The sequence below is a fragment of the Nyctereutes procyonoides genome, unplaced genomic scaffold (assembly GCF_905146905.1).
Source record: "Nyctereutes procyonoides isolate TBG_1078 unplaced genomic scaffold, NYPRO_anot_genome, whole genome shotgun sequence".
NCBI lineage: Eukaryota > Metazoa > Chordata > Mammalia > Carnivora > Canidae > Nyctereutes > Nyctereutes procyonoides.
In genome coordinates, this window is record NW_026575126.1 from 69,010,475 (window position 1) to 69,026,491 (window position 16,017).

A 16,017-nucleotide genomic window follows, 5' to 3' on the forward strand; every position below is an offset into this window, starting at 1 on the left:
ATAATACAAAGTCATCAATACACATGTACAGAAAGGGGCAATATGTTTTGCAAACAAAGGATCTCAAATATAGATGTGTCCCCCTGCCGTCGCCCCAGTAGTCCTACCAAATGACTAAAATGACTTCTATCAGTGTACAAAGAAACTCAAAATCTTCCTAGTAAGAATATTTTACCCCTGGTAGGCCTTCCATCAACCCTGAGAAAAAATCTTCTGACTAGGGACATCTCCAAAGAAAAAACTATCCTACCCTTCTTCGTTCTACTTCATATATCTCTCATATCTCAATATTTTAAAAATGCCTTAAAAGCCACCTTCCTTTTTCTACTCACAGAGGGTAGAATTGTCAGAACTTTTTTCCCAGGGAGATACCACCTCTACTGTGAAACCTCTAGAAAATATGTTCTTTCAAAGCCTCCAAGCTCAGTACTTTATCTTTTCCTTCACCCCATGTTCTTTCTAAAGCAGGTACTATTTCCATTATAAATGCTTTCCATTTCCTTCCCTCTCTGCTTTAATCTACCACTTCCAAGTTCATGAAGGATGCTTTGACTATACCATGGTGCCCTACCAGGGGTAACCATATTGCTTGGCCCAGATGATGGATCCTGGAATGTAGGAAGCATAGGCCACATCACTCTCACGCCCTGTCCAGGACTCCTCTGGGACGTCACAGTGATTATACTTCAAGTCTGGCAAAAGAGAGAAGGAATGAAGGGAAGAAAAGAACCTCACTAGGTAAACATCTGGATGAGGGCAGAAGAGAGGACAAGAATATGCAAGAGGTAGGACCAAAAGGGCACCTGGGAGACAGTCATAGAGGAAGAACAAAGACCCATGGAGGAAGCACAGCTACAGCAAGAGCAGGAGTGCTGCCTCCTCGTACTTTACAGAAAGAGATTCCAAACTTCTGCCTATATCCCACATTATCTGACCCTGCTTCCATCTACATAACACCAGGACAGCAATTCCTCTGAGACTCCGTTATCTGTAAAAATAATTGGGTTGGGCTATACCATCATAATCTCTTCCAAACGGTTTCAAACATTCTCTAGGCTCTCTCTCACCTGTTTTCTCTTCAAATATCCTATATCCCTTCTTATCCAACAATCTAATCAGGACCAACTGGATCAGACTAATGCTGAAGAAGGTGGACTTCACTCAGAATCTATGTTTAGATCCCAGGGCCTTCACACAACATAACTCTTCAGGATGTCTTCTTCTAGCCCATTATGCCAGATTTACCTTGATGTGATATGATGGTCCCTTTTCCTCTCCCAAACACTACAAGGACCCCTAGAGTTATAACTACATTTATGACATATTTAATCTAAGGGATACATACAGAAAAAGAAAGGAAGAACCATTATAGAATAAAAAGAAAAAAAAAATCTCCAGTCCTTTCTACCTGTATTCTGATCACAAGACCAATCATCTGGAAGCACTGAAGGGTCAATGTTTCCACAAAGCCGCCTCCACTTCTCACAGTTTGGGGAGGAGCACTGGACCCAAACAAGACATTGGCCTATGAGAAGAAAAAAAACTGCAATGAAAAATATGCCCTTCCTTCTTCAGTCCAAATAAAATCAGTGTATACCCTCCAAAATCACATAGCCTTAAGGACCAACTAGTCTAATCCTAGATTTATAAATGGGAAAGCTAAGGTCAGAGAAGATAACTGGCTTGCTGAATATCAGTCTAAATTGGTGGCAGAGCTGAACTTGGACCCCAGGTCTCACATCTCAATCTTTCTCCTATGCCATACTATCATCTCTCCTTCCCCAGGGGAAAAAAAAAAGAGTATTTCCTGTATTGACAATTCTTGAAAAGTTTGGCCACCATCTTTCTGGCAAGTGCCTCGTTCTCTGCTGGCCTGTTACTACTGGAAAGTTCTTCTGAAGGGCTAACCAGTATCTCTTTTGTGTACAACATCCAGACTTCCTATCTGAATACCAGCTGATTTACCTGTCACCAAATTGCTAAGTTGCAGTCTTTGGGACCAACAGCCCTAAGTTTACCCCCTTCCAAAAAACACAGATGTCTATCAACTTAACCAACTATTTACTTCAGGCCTTGCTCAAAGGCTAAGCATTCATTTATCCATTACCTTCCAAACCCTTATCCCCACCTTTCTTTATCCCAACATCTGTTAAGTTGACCCAATGCCTCTCACAGGCTCTCCTCTCTCTGTCCTAAATCCTTCCACTATGTTCTTTGGAATTCTAGACAAGAACAACAAAAAGTCCACATATCTTCAATTTCTTGTCTAAACATCCATCTCCTTTTTGAAACCTGGTGATGCACTAATGACACTGCCCCAAACTGATCTTACCCTGCCCCACCCACAGCCCTCTAAGTGGACTCTGTTCCCTCTCTCATACCCCAGGCCAGAGACTGGGGTCAGCATCATCCTTACTCATCACCACTTCCAGACCACTACGCTCTTCCTTTCTGTAAAAACCCTTCCTCCCTTGAGGTTCAGTAAATTCACTTGCCCACTGTCAATTTTACCTTTCAGGCATGAATATAAGGTATGCCCTCCATCCCCCTGAAATCAGCCCTCAGAGAAGCAGTTGACTTATACTTGGGTCCTTTCAAAGTAGCTCATACTATGGTATCATGTTCTGAATTTTCCTATTTTGAAGAAAAAAGTACTGGTTGGGAATGATATATTAGTCTGAAAAGACAGCTGCAGAGCCTGGGAAGCACAGGTGCGTGTGGTACCACGGCAGTCACTGTGCGCCACTGAAACCTGTGTCTCCAGTGCTGCTAGTAGGTGAGGCATGCAGTGATGGGCAGCCATACCACCTGGGGCCTGGCTTCTTCTAAACTGCGTGCTCAGGCAGTACCCACGCCCCCCACCAGGGGTCACCACCCTCATCCTACAATAGCAAGAAAGCCCAGCCCAAACAGATCTATACCTTCTGCTTCAGCAGCCAGAGAAAGTTGAGCAAGGACCAAACAGAAAGACTAAGAGTCAGAGTTAGAAGCAGGGGCAACTAGGCTATCAACAGAGAGCCCCTGTGGACCTGACTCAGGCACTGGCCTCCTGTGAGGGTGTCCACCAAGGCAGCCCTGCCTCTAGGCCAATGGACATGAACAGTGGTGGCAGAACTCGGCACTGGCCCATCTGGCCCAGATCTGCTGGAACCAGATGTGCTGGCTTCCTACCTGGGTTTTCTTTTGGTCACTATGTGCTGGCATCTTATGTCTTTGATATGATAATAAAATCTGGAAACTTTGTATAATTAAAAACAAAACAATACCATCTAAAAAAGCCAAACCAAACCAAGAAGACAGCTGCCAATAACAGTTTTTGATGTAGAGGGAACCTAGCAAGACTAGGAAAAAGAGTGGGAGAAGGGGTCAGGGATCATACAAGTAAACACAGATCAATAAAATAAATGATTGTGAAAATAATAAATATTCATGAGCAAATGAATGGGTAAAAGTTATCCTAATGATGTAAAACTAGGTATTCGTGGCTTGGGATAAAATTTCCAATGACAGCAACAGAGTTCTTTAAAGTTTCCTTTCAAATAACTTAGAAGAAAGGAAGATGTGCTCCAGAAAACCGGGGCTCACAACACAGCGCTATGATAATAAAGACTGACATCACATACACACAAAGAACATCTCAGTGGACACCCATTTCCTTGGGTTCTGTGATCCATTCTCCTTCTCCTTATCTTTCTGGCAGCTCCCTCCTCATTCTCCACTCAGTCTCCAAATGTTGGGGTCCCAAACCCCAGTCACAGGCCTTTGCTCCCATGCTATACTTTCTCCTGAGGTGAGCTCACCCATTGCTAGAGGTTTGAAACCTATCTACACCTGACCATCTACAGATGAATAAATACTTCTAGCTTTTGTTCTGAGCTCCAGATTCCCTACGGCCACCTTACTCTTTGACATCATCATTTGCATGTCTCACAAAGATCTTAAACCTAACAGGCCCAAACCCAAATAAATGCTTGATCTTATCCCACAAATCTGTTCCTCCTCCACTTTTCCCCATCTTCTCCCAAGCAACTGCTTAAGCCAGAAACAAATGATCTTTAACATACTCTCACCTCTCTCTCACCCAATATCCAATTCATTACCAAGTTCTGACAAGTTACCGCTAAAACATATCTTAAAACCATCCACTTCTGTCTCCACTTTCATCATCTTCATCTAAGCCACCAGAGTGCCTAATCCTAGGACTCACTCGTCTACTGTTGTCCCTACATACTTCATTCTCCAATTAATCACCAAAGGGAGTCTTTTAAAACATTAATTTGATGACATTGCTCCCCTGGTTAAGACTCATCGGTGGCTTCCCACTGTGCTCAGGATAAAACCCTCATTTTGTACATTCATCCAGAACCACTTCTCTGCCTCACTTCCCCTTGCTCTCTGAACTCCAATCACAATGACTTCCTTCTAATATCTGCAATATGCCAAACTGCACTCTCCCTAAACTCTTTCTCATACTTCAGCTCCTCCTTCAGATTTCTACTTAAAGGCCATCTCCTCACAGGTGCATTCTCTGACTGGCCCAATCTTGATTAGGTCTTCCTTATTTCCTGTGATGACACTCCATTCTTTTCCCTCACTTCACAAAAATTGATTGTATTTATCAGATACTGTCATTTCTTCTTCCTCCAGGAGGACTCTCCTGTCCCTGGCAACTGGAAGAAACAGGAAGAGCAGTTCATTTATAGCCAGAGGCTTACACATTCCTCACAATCACAACTCCACTCAATGAGCACTGCCTAAGAAGTGGACTTTCTATCTCCCAGTGAAAATACAATCCTTGCCCTAATGCCAAGAGGTGTGGGAGATGGAACACCATCTCCCAGACCACCCAACTGCCCAAATAAAACTTACATCTCTGGCTCCTTACGTTATCATGTCATTAAACATGCAAAGTGGTTTATTGTCTTGGACTATCTTGTGTGATGTCTAGAGTTTTCTTTCAAGTATGTACAAGCCTGTTTTTGGTGTAAGCCTGTTTTCCCTCTAGACTGTTAGTGTACTTATTTTCAGAATTTTAAACATATTAACATATGGTCTGATCTCTTTTATTTCTCATTCTAAAATTTCCCACAATTACCATGGTTATTGCCTATATTTGTTTATTACCTAATACACTAAAACTGTAACTTCTACAAAAGGATGATTATCTATTTTGGCAACCACTCTATTTCCAATACCTAGTGTGATGCCTAGAATAGACTATAAGGCATTAATATCTATTGTTAAAAGAATAAATAAATCTATACCCCTGCTTATCTTCCCTCCATCCAATCTCAAATGCTGAAGTGTCCTTCCTAAGAATAAGCCCTCCAGCTCTCTTCTCATTCCCTTCAATCCCTCTTTTTTTTCTTTTTAAGTAGGCTCCATGCCCAGAGTAGAGCCCAACACGAGGCTTGAAATGACAGCCCTGAGATCAAGATCTGAACTGAGATCAAGAGTCAGACATTTAATTGACTGAGCCACCTAGGCACCCCAATCTCTCCTTTTATAAACAATTTTCCCTCAGCATATACATATGCTGACGACACACAAGCCAAGTCTTTTTCTTTTAAAAGAAAGTTAAAAAAAGAAAAACCTTCCCTCAACTCTACACCCACTCCCCTCTATTCATCACTTTCTCCATTCTGGTTCTCACATCTAAACTAATTGAAAAAGTACTTATTCTTCAACCAACTAAACTGGCCATTCACCCTTACCAGTTCATATGGGTGGTCTAATCAAAACCCCTGGTAACCTTCTAACTGTAACATCATTGAGCATTTTCAAACCTTTATCCTCTTTTATGTCTCTCTAGCAGCACTGGACAAAGCTAAATCCTCCCTCTCTCTTGAAATTCTCTCCTCCCCTGGCATCTGTGATGTCATACTCTCCTAAATCTCCTTCTATCTCTATAATTTTTCTCTTAGTTCTTCATTTTCTCCCTGTGAAGCTCTTCCTCTGCTCAACCCTAAATATTAGGTTCCCCCTAAACATTATGGGTTTTCTATTCATTGCTCTTCTCTTTGCACTCCACATCTTCCTCTTGGAAAATTTCATCCAGGTTCCCAAATCCATATTTCTGGCCCAGATCTCTTTCTTGGATGCTAAAGCTCATCACAGACCCCCTACCTTGTCCAAAGCTGAATTCCCATCTGAAATGTGCTCTTGCTTCTATATTCTCCATTTAGAACAATGGTTTTTCAGTCACTCAGGTCAGAAAACAGGATCATCCTGAAGGCCTCATTCTTCTTCACATCTCAGAGCTAACTAGTAACCATATTCTGATCTTTCCTCCTAAAAATCTCAAATCTGTCTCTTCCTCTTAACTGCTACTGTCTATCTTCCTTGCTTGGATCACTATTTCTGTGGGTCTAGTCTTGCTCCCACCAATCCATCTTCAATGCCAGTGGCAGAGTGAGCTTTCTAAAATACAAATCTTACCAAGTTTTCCCTCCCTAATGCCAGTGGTTCTGCTTTAGCTTTAAAAATAAAATTCAACTCCCTTAGCTTAACATGTAAGGCTCTTTATGATTTGACCCTTGCATGTCTCTAGTTTTATCTCCCCCTACAACATCCTGCCCCCCAACACCCCCTAAAGCTATAACCATTAGCTCTCCTCCATAACTCTGCCAATAAATATCACTCTGATACCCATCGCCACTTCAGTTCACCTGCCTAAATTATACTTCCGACATATGGCTCAAACAGAATCTTTTCTTAGAAATTTTTACAGATCTACTCCAGACCTGTAGCTTTCTTGTTTGCCTTCCTCACAAGCCCATTTCCCTTCCAACAGGCATATATTAATTTCTTCCGCATTTACTCAGCACTTCCTAAAATGCCTGGTGTATAGTAAGCACCCAACGACTATGGACTATACCCCAGAATAACTAAATGAATGAAATCTCTCTCTTCCACAGCAGCATATCCCTGCCAAGTAGCCATGAGAGAGAAACTACAGTCTTCGCAGAATATCCTCAAGCAACCTAACCTTGCCTCTCTCCATCCCCATCTCCAATTTTCAAGCCCAGGAAGTTTTCCAAATCATGCTGAACTCACCAAAACCACCTCCTTTTCCTCTTTGCTGGTTTCTGATTTGAGAATCAACCTGAACTGTTTTTTTCAGTTGGTCTTTCTGTCTGTGCTCATGTCCACTTTGGGTTTTCTCCATTTTCTCATCTTCTGGGAAAACAAAACAAAACACTGCAGGGTAGGGAGATGAAGAGAATCTTTATAGATAGTAAGGCCCAGTGAAAGCCAGAAGAAGCATTGTAGCCTGATAGTTTCAAGCCTTGGACTGAAGAATCTCAGCCTTCCCACTGTCTGAGTCCTTAATTTTATGGCATAGGTACTTGAGCCAGATGTCAAAGTATATCTAACTATACTTACGGGCTCCCTTCTTTCCTTTGCTTAGGAAGGGTCTATTGGATTTCTTCTCAGAGGGTGCAGGATCTGGCTGGCCTGGCTTAGATGTCTTTATCACAGAGGTTACTCCAGCTTCCTGAGTGGCTGAAATCTCTAGGATATGAGGTACCATTACCCTCTCTCTGAAAATAATATTTTTTTTTCCTTAATGAAAAGGAAAAAAGGAGCAATTCATCATACTCTTCTTTTGGGGGGGGGGGAACAAGGATAAAAGACAGAAGAATCCAGGCAGCCCTGGTGTTGCAGCAGTTTAGCGCCGCTTGTGGCCTGGGGTGTGATCCTGTCGGGCTTTCTCCATGGAGCCTGCTTGTTCCTCTGCCTGTGTCTCTGCCTCTCTGCCTCTCTCTCTCTCTCTCTCTCTCTCTCTCTCTCTGAATAAGTAAATAAGTCTTAAAAAAGAAGAAGAAGAAAGAAGAAAGAAAAAGAAGAAGAAGGAGGAGGAGGAAGAGAGGGGGAGAAGAAAGAATTTTGTTCATCTACTTGCCTATTTTTTCCCCAATTCAAACAGGCATCTTTCCTGAGCTGGGAGAAATCCATAGAGATATGAAAATGACTAGATAGGCAGATAAAACCATTTACCAATGCTAAGTGCACCCTGTGATCAATTTGTCTCACTGGGATAAACTCACCCATCAGCATTATCATTATCAGTAGAAGCAGCAATTCCTGGTTCCTTGTCTAATAGGGTGCATCTTATGGGCTGGGCACAGGAAGTCTCTGCAAAATCAAGGCTAGATCCCATCTCTCCCAAAACAAAATATTATAAGCAGAGAAGCAATTAAAGAAAATACCGACTCCATTATTTCTAAGCTATAGCTTAAAACAGCTTAGAAATTAAAACATCTCCCACCTGTTGTCTGGAAGAGCCCACCTTTGAAGTTTCATCAGATCACAGAACTTTAAGTCTTTAAATTCTCAGGAAAAACTGCAAATCTATGTCTTTCACCAAGCCTTTCCAGATTGATCTGCCTTGCTCCAGGATAGCCAGGTAATGTCAATTTTATTTTGTGTACATATCAGAAATTTTATGTACTACATTTCATATGACTTGTTCCTGAAACTTTCTCTAGAAACAGAACTACACCTAAGAATGGCTGAAAACATCAGACTATGCCCCTTCTCCTCAAGATATATGGTGAAGTCCTCAGGGCCTGCACTATAGAGTTCTATAGTATAGAATACTGTAGTATTCCCAAAGCCAAATCCCTGAGCATATGTTAAAACAGTATTGGAAACAAATACCCAAGGTAGATGGAAACTAAGTTCTTCAAATCTGGGAAATATAATTTATCTTTTCTAAGTAGATTGTAAACATGTAAAAATGAATTTAAGTTGCCTTTTAAAAAACAATCTGAGACTGTATTTATATTCTGAAGTCAATGTAACCCATTTTTCTAAAAGCTTTGTACCCCCTGCTTGAGATGGTTTAGCTATAGTCCTGTTGAAAGAAGATGAACTATTTAAAAATATTTTAAAGTCCATATGATATTTCCTTACTTAGGAAACTGGAGGGAAGGGCAAAGCTATCAACTTACTCTACCCCTCAGATGACAGTTTGTCTAACTAAAGACACCTGGGTGGCTCAGTGGTTGCATGTCTGCCTTTGGCTCAGGGCATGATCCCAGTCCAGGGATTGAGTTCCGTATCAGGCTCCTTGCAAGAAGCCTACTTCTCCCTCTATGTCTCTGCCTCTGTGTGTCTCTCATGAATAAATAAATAAAATCTTTTTTAAAAAAAAGTATGTCTAACTAAAATTCTTCTCTCACTATAAGCCATACCCAAGCACTCCTGGAGGGACTTCCGTAGCACAATCTGGACGATCTCCTCAAATTCTGCATTGGTGAGACTTGATTTTTCCTGCAGATATAAGGGCAGAGGAGGAAAACCACTCATCTTTCCCCACGTCTCCTCTCTGACCAGACAGGGAAGACTCCTTTACATAAGCCAGTAGTTCATCAGGCTGTGAGCATAAAGTCAATGTCCCTAAGGATTCTATAAACTTTATTTCTGGGAATAAAGGAGTCAAAGAAAAGTTTATTTCTAAAGTCTCTGATCACATTTCCTCTCACCTCCATCCTACCTCAACCCCTACCCAGCCATTATTTCCAGCTAAAGGCTTTCATCAAAACTTTTTTTTTTTTTACCTCTTTGAGTTGAAAATAGAAGCCCCAAGAAAAGAATTTTTTAAAAACCTGAAAGTGCCCCTACATGAAAAGATTGTTTGTCTAGACTGGATGTCTAGGAGAAACTATCCCACTAGAGTCCAACAGTGAGACTAGTACCTTTTCTTTCTCTGCTTGCTTGTCTTGAGGCTTTCCTTTATTCTCCTGGCCACTGCTTGAACCATTTTCTGTGGTTGTTTTCTCTTCCTTCTTCTTTAACCTGGCCTTTGGGGAACTGACCCCCAAGGATTCCTCTTTGGATGAGTTAGGGCTATAGCACATCATGCTATACAATTTTTGTGCAGATGGGGTACAGGTTTTCTTTGGCTCCTTCCCACATTCTGAAAGAAATTTGATTATCAAATAGAATTTATGAAACATAGAATCTAGCATAGAAAGTGTTTGCACCTGCCCTTTGACTGGCTCTATCAGAATTATCTGGAGAGAGCTTTTAACAAAATCAGATTACTAGGCCTCTCCTCTCCCAACCCACCCTACCCCCTGAGATTTGGAAGAAATAGTTGGGAGTGAGGTCTAGGAACTTGTTTTACAAAGCCATCTAGATTATTCTGATACCAAGTTTAGGAACTACTGAATAGTTCAAAGGTGACAAATATAAACATGCAGGAAGATGAGTTATTCAAACGGAAATTCTTGAAATGCATTCATTTTAACTTTAAACAAAACTTTATGAGAAATTAGAAAATTGGGGGGGTGGGGAACTAGTGCAAAGAAAATTATACTGATCCTCCCAGGTATAAATAGATTTTTTCTTCTGAGCTTCCAGAACACTTCATGCCTCTCTGATGGCATTACCACATTCAAGTTGTGTTATAGATATATATATATATATATGTCTTTTGTGGGCAGCCCTGGTGGTGCAGCGGTTTAGCGCCGCCTGCAGCCCAGGGCGTAATCCTGGAGACCGGGGATCGAGTCCCACGTCAGGCTTCCTGCATGGAGCTTGCTTCTCCCTCTGCCTGTGTCTTTGCCTCTCTCTCTGTGTGTGTCTATAAGAATAAATAAGTAAATAAGTAAATCTTTAATAAAAAATAAATAAATGTCTTTTGTCTCCCTGAATTTGTACATTTCTTGAGCTGGACTGGACTACTTCTAAATCATATATATTTCGCTCAAAGTCTCTAGAAAAGTAGTAACTTTAACAAAGTGGACACAAAATGTATATATCCTGAGCTTCCCCTTGGTGGGAGGGGTATCAAGACATCCAAGGACTGAGAAAAAAGGGAAAAATGAGAGAAATGTACAAAACATGAACCTCCATCACTCTTGACTCACCTTCTTTACTCTGCAGCATTGCCACCATTCAGCTCAGAAGCTACACTTTCTTTGTGCCTCTGTTAGGAAAAAGAAAGTAACTGCTAGAACTCTGATGGAACATGATGTTAAACTTTCTTCTCTGTCATCTTGGGCTCAAGATCTTTGCCTAAGACTGCTGAACTACATTTTCTGCCCTCTTGACTATACTTCTATATCCTCAGCAGTGCTAATCACATGCCAGGGGATAATGAGAGTTACTGTTTTGGTTTTTTTTAACATTTTATTTATTCATGAGAGACACAGAGCGATAGTTACTGTTTTAAAGATTAGCAACAATCCTTAGTGTTTTAAGAATTAGATTCATGTCCAACATAAGGCAGGCATGCATCAATAGTGGAAGTGGTAGTGGTAGTGATGCATTAAAAAAAAAATCACTGAAAGACTTTTATAAGCAGGAGGAGCAGGAACAAGGAAGTTACACTAGGCAAAAAAGCAAATTAGCTATTGCAAATTTACTTTCTTGTAGGAGATGGTAGGTGTCTTTTAGGCAGATTATCTAATAGTGCTGATCAGGTGATTCCTGATGGACTATAAACCAAGATTCTATTTCTAGCAGAGTCAAAACTTTAAGTCTTGTTTTGGTGACATGGAGCTTAACAGAAGCAACTGCATTTTGGGCCTGTTGTCTTGTTTTTAACAGATGTAAGTATAAGAAGTAGCAGTAGTAGTAGTAGTAGTAGTAGTAGTAGTAGTAGTATGAATAGTCCTGACAATTTAAAAGTGAGTTTTCTCCAGACAAATTTATCTCAAAAGATTCTCCTAAATACTTAAAACACAAATAATCTGACAATTCTCTGACCTAATTCAGAGGTCCCTATGCATAGGGAACCCCCCTTTTTAACATCACTATAATCTATATCTTCCCTTTACTTAGATCTTCTAGTCCAAAAATTTTCCAATGTGCTGGATTCTAGCAATTTCTCTTCATGGCTCAAAAATATTTGGTAACCAGCAGAGGTCCCCAGGGAAGCAAATAATAGGAATCTATTACCTTCACTCTATATCCTATAGCTATTTACTCACTGATGTTCTGTACTACACCAGTATGCTTCATTATTACTATGAAAATTGTGACTAATAATAATAGTGGAGACTTATTGAGCACCAACTATATTCTTTACCCTTTTATATGTCATCTAACTGAATTCTCACAGTAAATCTATGAGATCACTACTTTTTTAAACTTGGAAAAGTTGAGGGTAAGAGGAATTTAAACATAATAATAGGTAATTAATAGATGATGATGCAAGATTTGAACCTGCCTGACTTTAAAGTCTGTGCTATTAACTGTGGTATGCTATATCCCAACAGTCTAATTCAGTGCTTCAAACCCATTTTAATATTACAGCACACATGGAAAGCATATATTAAAAATACACATTAAAACACACAGAAAATTATATTTCCAGGTATTCTGGAATAAAAGGTTTTTCATGGCCATAGAAAACTGAGAGGCAGGAGTATGAGGGCCCCAGCCACTCCACAGGCCGAAGAGATTAGCATCTGCACACAGCTATAAGGTATCTGTGGCCTAGCAGTGCCAAGAATCATCTTATGACGTTGCAATAATTTGTACATTTTTTTCCAATTTACTTTCCACCAGTGTACTATTTCTACTCAGCAATTAGAAGGAAAATGCCTTTTGTTTTATCAGTTTAAATTTCTTATAACCCTTCTACCCAGTGTTCTTTTGGCTTACCGCATGTAAGCTATTCTTATTCCTGTAACAATTATAACAAGCATTGTAGCTCTGGGAGGGTCTGCAGAGGTCACAAAGTGGCAGCTTCCCTTTTTACAGATGAAAAAAATATGCAAAAGGCAAGTAAGTGATTTGCCCAAAGCCTCAGTGTTAATACATGGTAGAGCCAAGATGAACCCAGGCCTTTTGCCTCTAAATTCTACTAATAACACATTTATTCCACCAATGATCTTATTTCTGACTGTTGGTTTTGAGAAATTTGAAGGCCCTGGACCTGAAACTCGATCTTCCAACTATGTCATCTCCCATTATAAAGATACCCAAAGGCAGCATAAAATAGATCTTATATATAAGATATATACATGTCCTTTTAAAGGATCTTCAAATTATAAGACCCTCAAATGACCAAACTATGGTGAACATTCAGTTACTCAGGGTATAGAATTCCTCCCTCTAGATCCCAAGATGAATTAAAAAGGTATTGGGAGCTTAACTTAGTGTGTCTACAGCATGGATTTTCAAATTATATTTTGGTATTTTTTTGTTCCTTGTCTCACTTCTGTAAATGTGAATAATTCAGATGTGCAGTTCTGTGACTACTTTTCCTTTATATAAAGGAGCACATTTTCTCACTGTTCACTGAACAGGAGCACTGTTCTCACTGTTAAATCATCACCATGAACCCCTAAGTCTATTTACTCTATGAGAAAAAAAATAAAAAATAAAAGTGTGTATCTACATACTATGCTTGAATATTCATAAACTATCTCTGGAAGAATATACAAGAAACTGACAGAAGTGTCTCTAGGAAATAGAACTGGTGGCTGGGTGGAAGACAGCTTTTTACTGTACACCCCTTGTATATCTCTAGCATTTTATAACATGACAATGTTACCACTTCAGAAGTTATTTTCTAGGGATCCCTGGGTGGCTCAGCGGTTTGGGGCCTGCCTTCGGCTCACGGTGTGATCCTGGAGTCCCGGGATTGAGTCCCTCAGGCTCCCAGCATGCAGCCTGCTTCTCCCTCTGCCTGTGTCTCTGCCTCTGTGTGTGTGTGTGTGTGTGTCTTTCATGAATAAATAAATAACATCTTTTAAAAAAAGGTTATTTTCTAAATTCCAAATTCTTTTTTTTTAAAAGATGTTATTTATTTATTCATGAGAGACAGAGAGAGAGAGAGGCAGAGACACAGGCAGAGGGAGAAGCAGGCCCATGCAGGGAGCCTGAAGTGGGACTCGATCCCCGGTCTCCAGGATCACACCCTGGGCTGAAGGTGGTGCTAAATCACTGAGCCACCCAGGCTGCCCTAAATTCCAAATTCTTTAAATAGTGTTTTGAAAAAATAAAGTGTCTGATCCACTTAAAAATGCAAAATTTTCTAGTAGTTAGGTTCAAATCATTACCTAAACCTACACTGACCTCTCTAGGCCAAAATGTGTTACTGGCGCCCCAACCAACTGGATAAATTGTGGATCATTGTTAATAAAATGTAAATCTATAAGCAGCAATATATAATTCCCCCTTAATCTAGAGTGTGTTTGTAAAGAACATTACTTTTTTAAAAAAAATGTCTAAATCTAAACTGATCAATAGAAAGGGGAAAGCCAGGAAGTCACTTTCTGACAACTCAAGTCTCTGCTCCTCTGTTTCAGACGAATTTTCTTCTTCCACAATAATATTAAAATGTAGTCCAGAGAGAGAGAAAAATATTTTAAACCAGTTAACACACAAAATACCACCAACTTTCATCTGACCAGCTACTAAATGCCCAAGGGCTCTAGAGCCAGGAATAACATTTGAGGGGTTGTTTTGTTTTGTATGTTTTTACCTCAGATGAGAAAGGCAAAAAAATTTTAAAAAATGCTTTAAGTTAGAAAGTAAAAGAAAATTCCATAAATCAGATCCTACCCACCCAACATAAGAAAGAGTGTAAAAGGGAAAAAGAACTTGGAAATAAGGAATAAAGAGAACCAAGAGAAGGTGAATGAAGTGTTTTGGGGTTTTTTTGGTTTTGTTTTGTTTTCATTTAGAACACTAAAGATTGAGATGCCTGGGTGGCTCAGCGGTTGAGTGTCTGCCTTCCACCCAGGGAGTGATCCTGGAGTCCCAGGATTGAGCCGCACATCCGGCTCCCTGCATGGAGCCTGCCTCTCTCTCTCTCTCTCTGTCTCTCATGAACAAATAAAGATCTTAAAAAAAGAAGAAGAAGAAGAAGAAGAACACTAAAGATCACCACAGTGATTTTAAGGTGAAATCATCTCCCTCAGCAGTTCTTAGAGTGTGATCCAAAGACCTCTGGGGGTCCCCGCCCCTTTCCAATTACTTATCCATGTTAGGCTGGATTTTCTCATATACTTTAACCAAAACAAAAGATTGAAACAGATTGAAATCAGAAACATAAAAATCCAGCTGTCTTCTATTAAGCCAGACATGAAAAGACTTGCAAAGATGTAAAACACCACCATTCTTCACACTAAATTTTTTTCATTTAGGAAAATGTATTTTTTATAAAAATGTTATTTATATCTACATAATTATTAAGTATAATTAATTCATTTAAATGTGTTATGTTACTATCAATAGATATAAAAGTTATATAGCTATAAACCAATCTTTGGAGTCCTTCACAACTTTTAAGAGTATAGTAAGGAGGGTTCTGAGACCAATAAGCTTGAGAACTGACCTAGCTAAATAACAATTCAGTCATGTCAATACTTTTCAAAAACCAGTAACCCTCCTCCCTCCCATTTAGAACGTGTTCAGAAATTTCTAACTATCTAATTGTTTCCTCTTTATACTATTCCTGGAATCCTTGGTCTAAGAGAATACAAGTAAACCCTTTAGAATTTTCCTCAGACACACAGTCTGTGCAGGCTCCATGAGCCTGGAACACTATATTTAAAATCTTTCATCTTGGAGTCTGATTTCCTTTTGGCATCAATGTCTAATGGCATGTGGATCCCTGCTTATTTTCATGCCCCCATTAATAACCATAGTGGGTTTTTTTTTTCTTCCTCAGCAAGCATGATTTCACAAGAAAAAAGGTAAAAACAAGATCCCAGCTCCCTTTACTGCCCATTATCTAACAACATTTACTGTGGTAACTACGAACTAAACCTTGTACCAAATCTCTTCAATATATTTTCGGTGAACTGAAGCTTATCGGTTCAGAGGGCAAGGAAGCACAAAGATATGGCCACTTAGCACCAAAATACAAGTTTTCTTTTGTGGGGGCTGATTTCATTCTGACTCTTATCTGCCAGCTCCAACACTGCCACTGGTGCTCGTTACCAAACTAACTCGCCTTTGTTTATTGGTTTCACTTAAGCACATTCCCACGAACCCCTAGATCCCTGCACCATTTCCTCTCACAAGGTGCCATGGTCTGGAACAGTA

At 40.0% G+C, this 16,017-nt stretch overlaps 1 protein-coding gene across 1 annotated transcript in view; it reads right to left on the bottom strand.

Moving 5' to 3' along the window:
• ZCWPW1 (zinc finger CW-type and PWWP domain containing 1) overlaps positions 1-16,017 on the bottom strand; it is a 30,407-nt gene that overhangs the window by 13,793 nt on the left and 597 nt on the right. Inside the window, exons 3-9 of the mRNA XM_055341195.1 lie at positions 10,881-10,939; positions 9,705-9,925; positions 9,201-9,279; positions 7,387-7,566; positions 7,057-7,179; positions 1,409-1,525; positions 572-692 (exon numbers count right to left, since the gene is read on the bottom strand). Of these exons, the coding sequence (XP_055197170.1) occupies positions 572-692; positions 1,409-1,525; positions 7,057-7,179; positions 7,387-7,566; positions 9,201-9,279; positions 9,705-9,925; positions 10,881-10,908 (869 nt within the window). The 5' untranslated portion in view covers positions 10,909-10,939. The remainder of the gene's footprint in view (positions 1-571; positions 693-1,408; positions 1,526-7,056; positions 7,180-7,386; positions 7,567-9,200; positions 9,280-9,704; positions 9,926-10,880; positions 10,940-16,017) is intronic.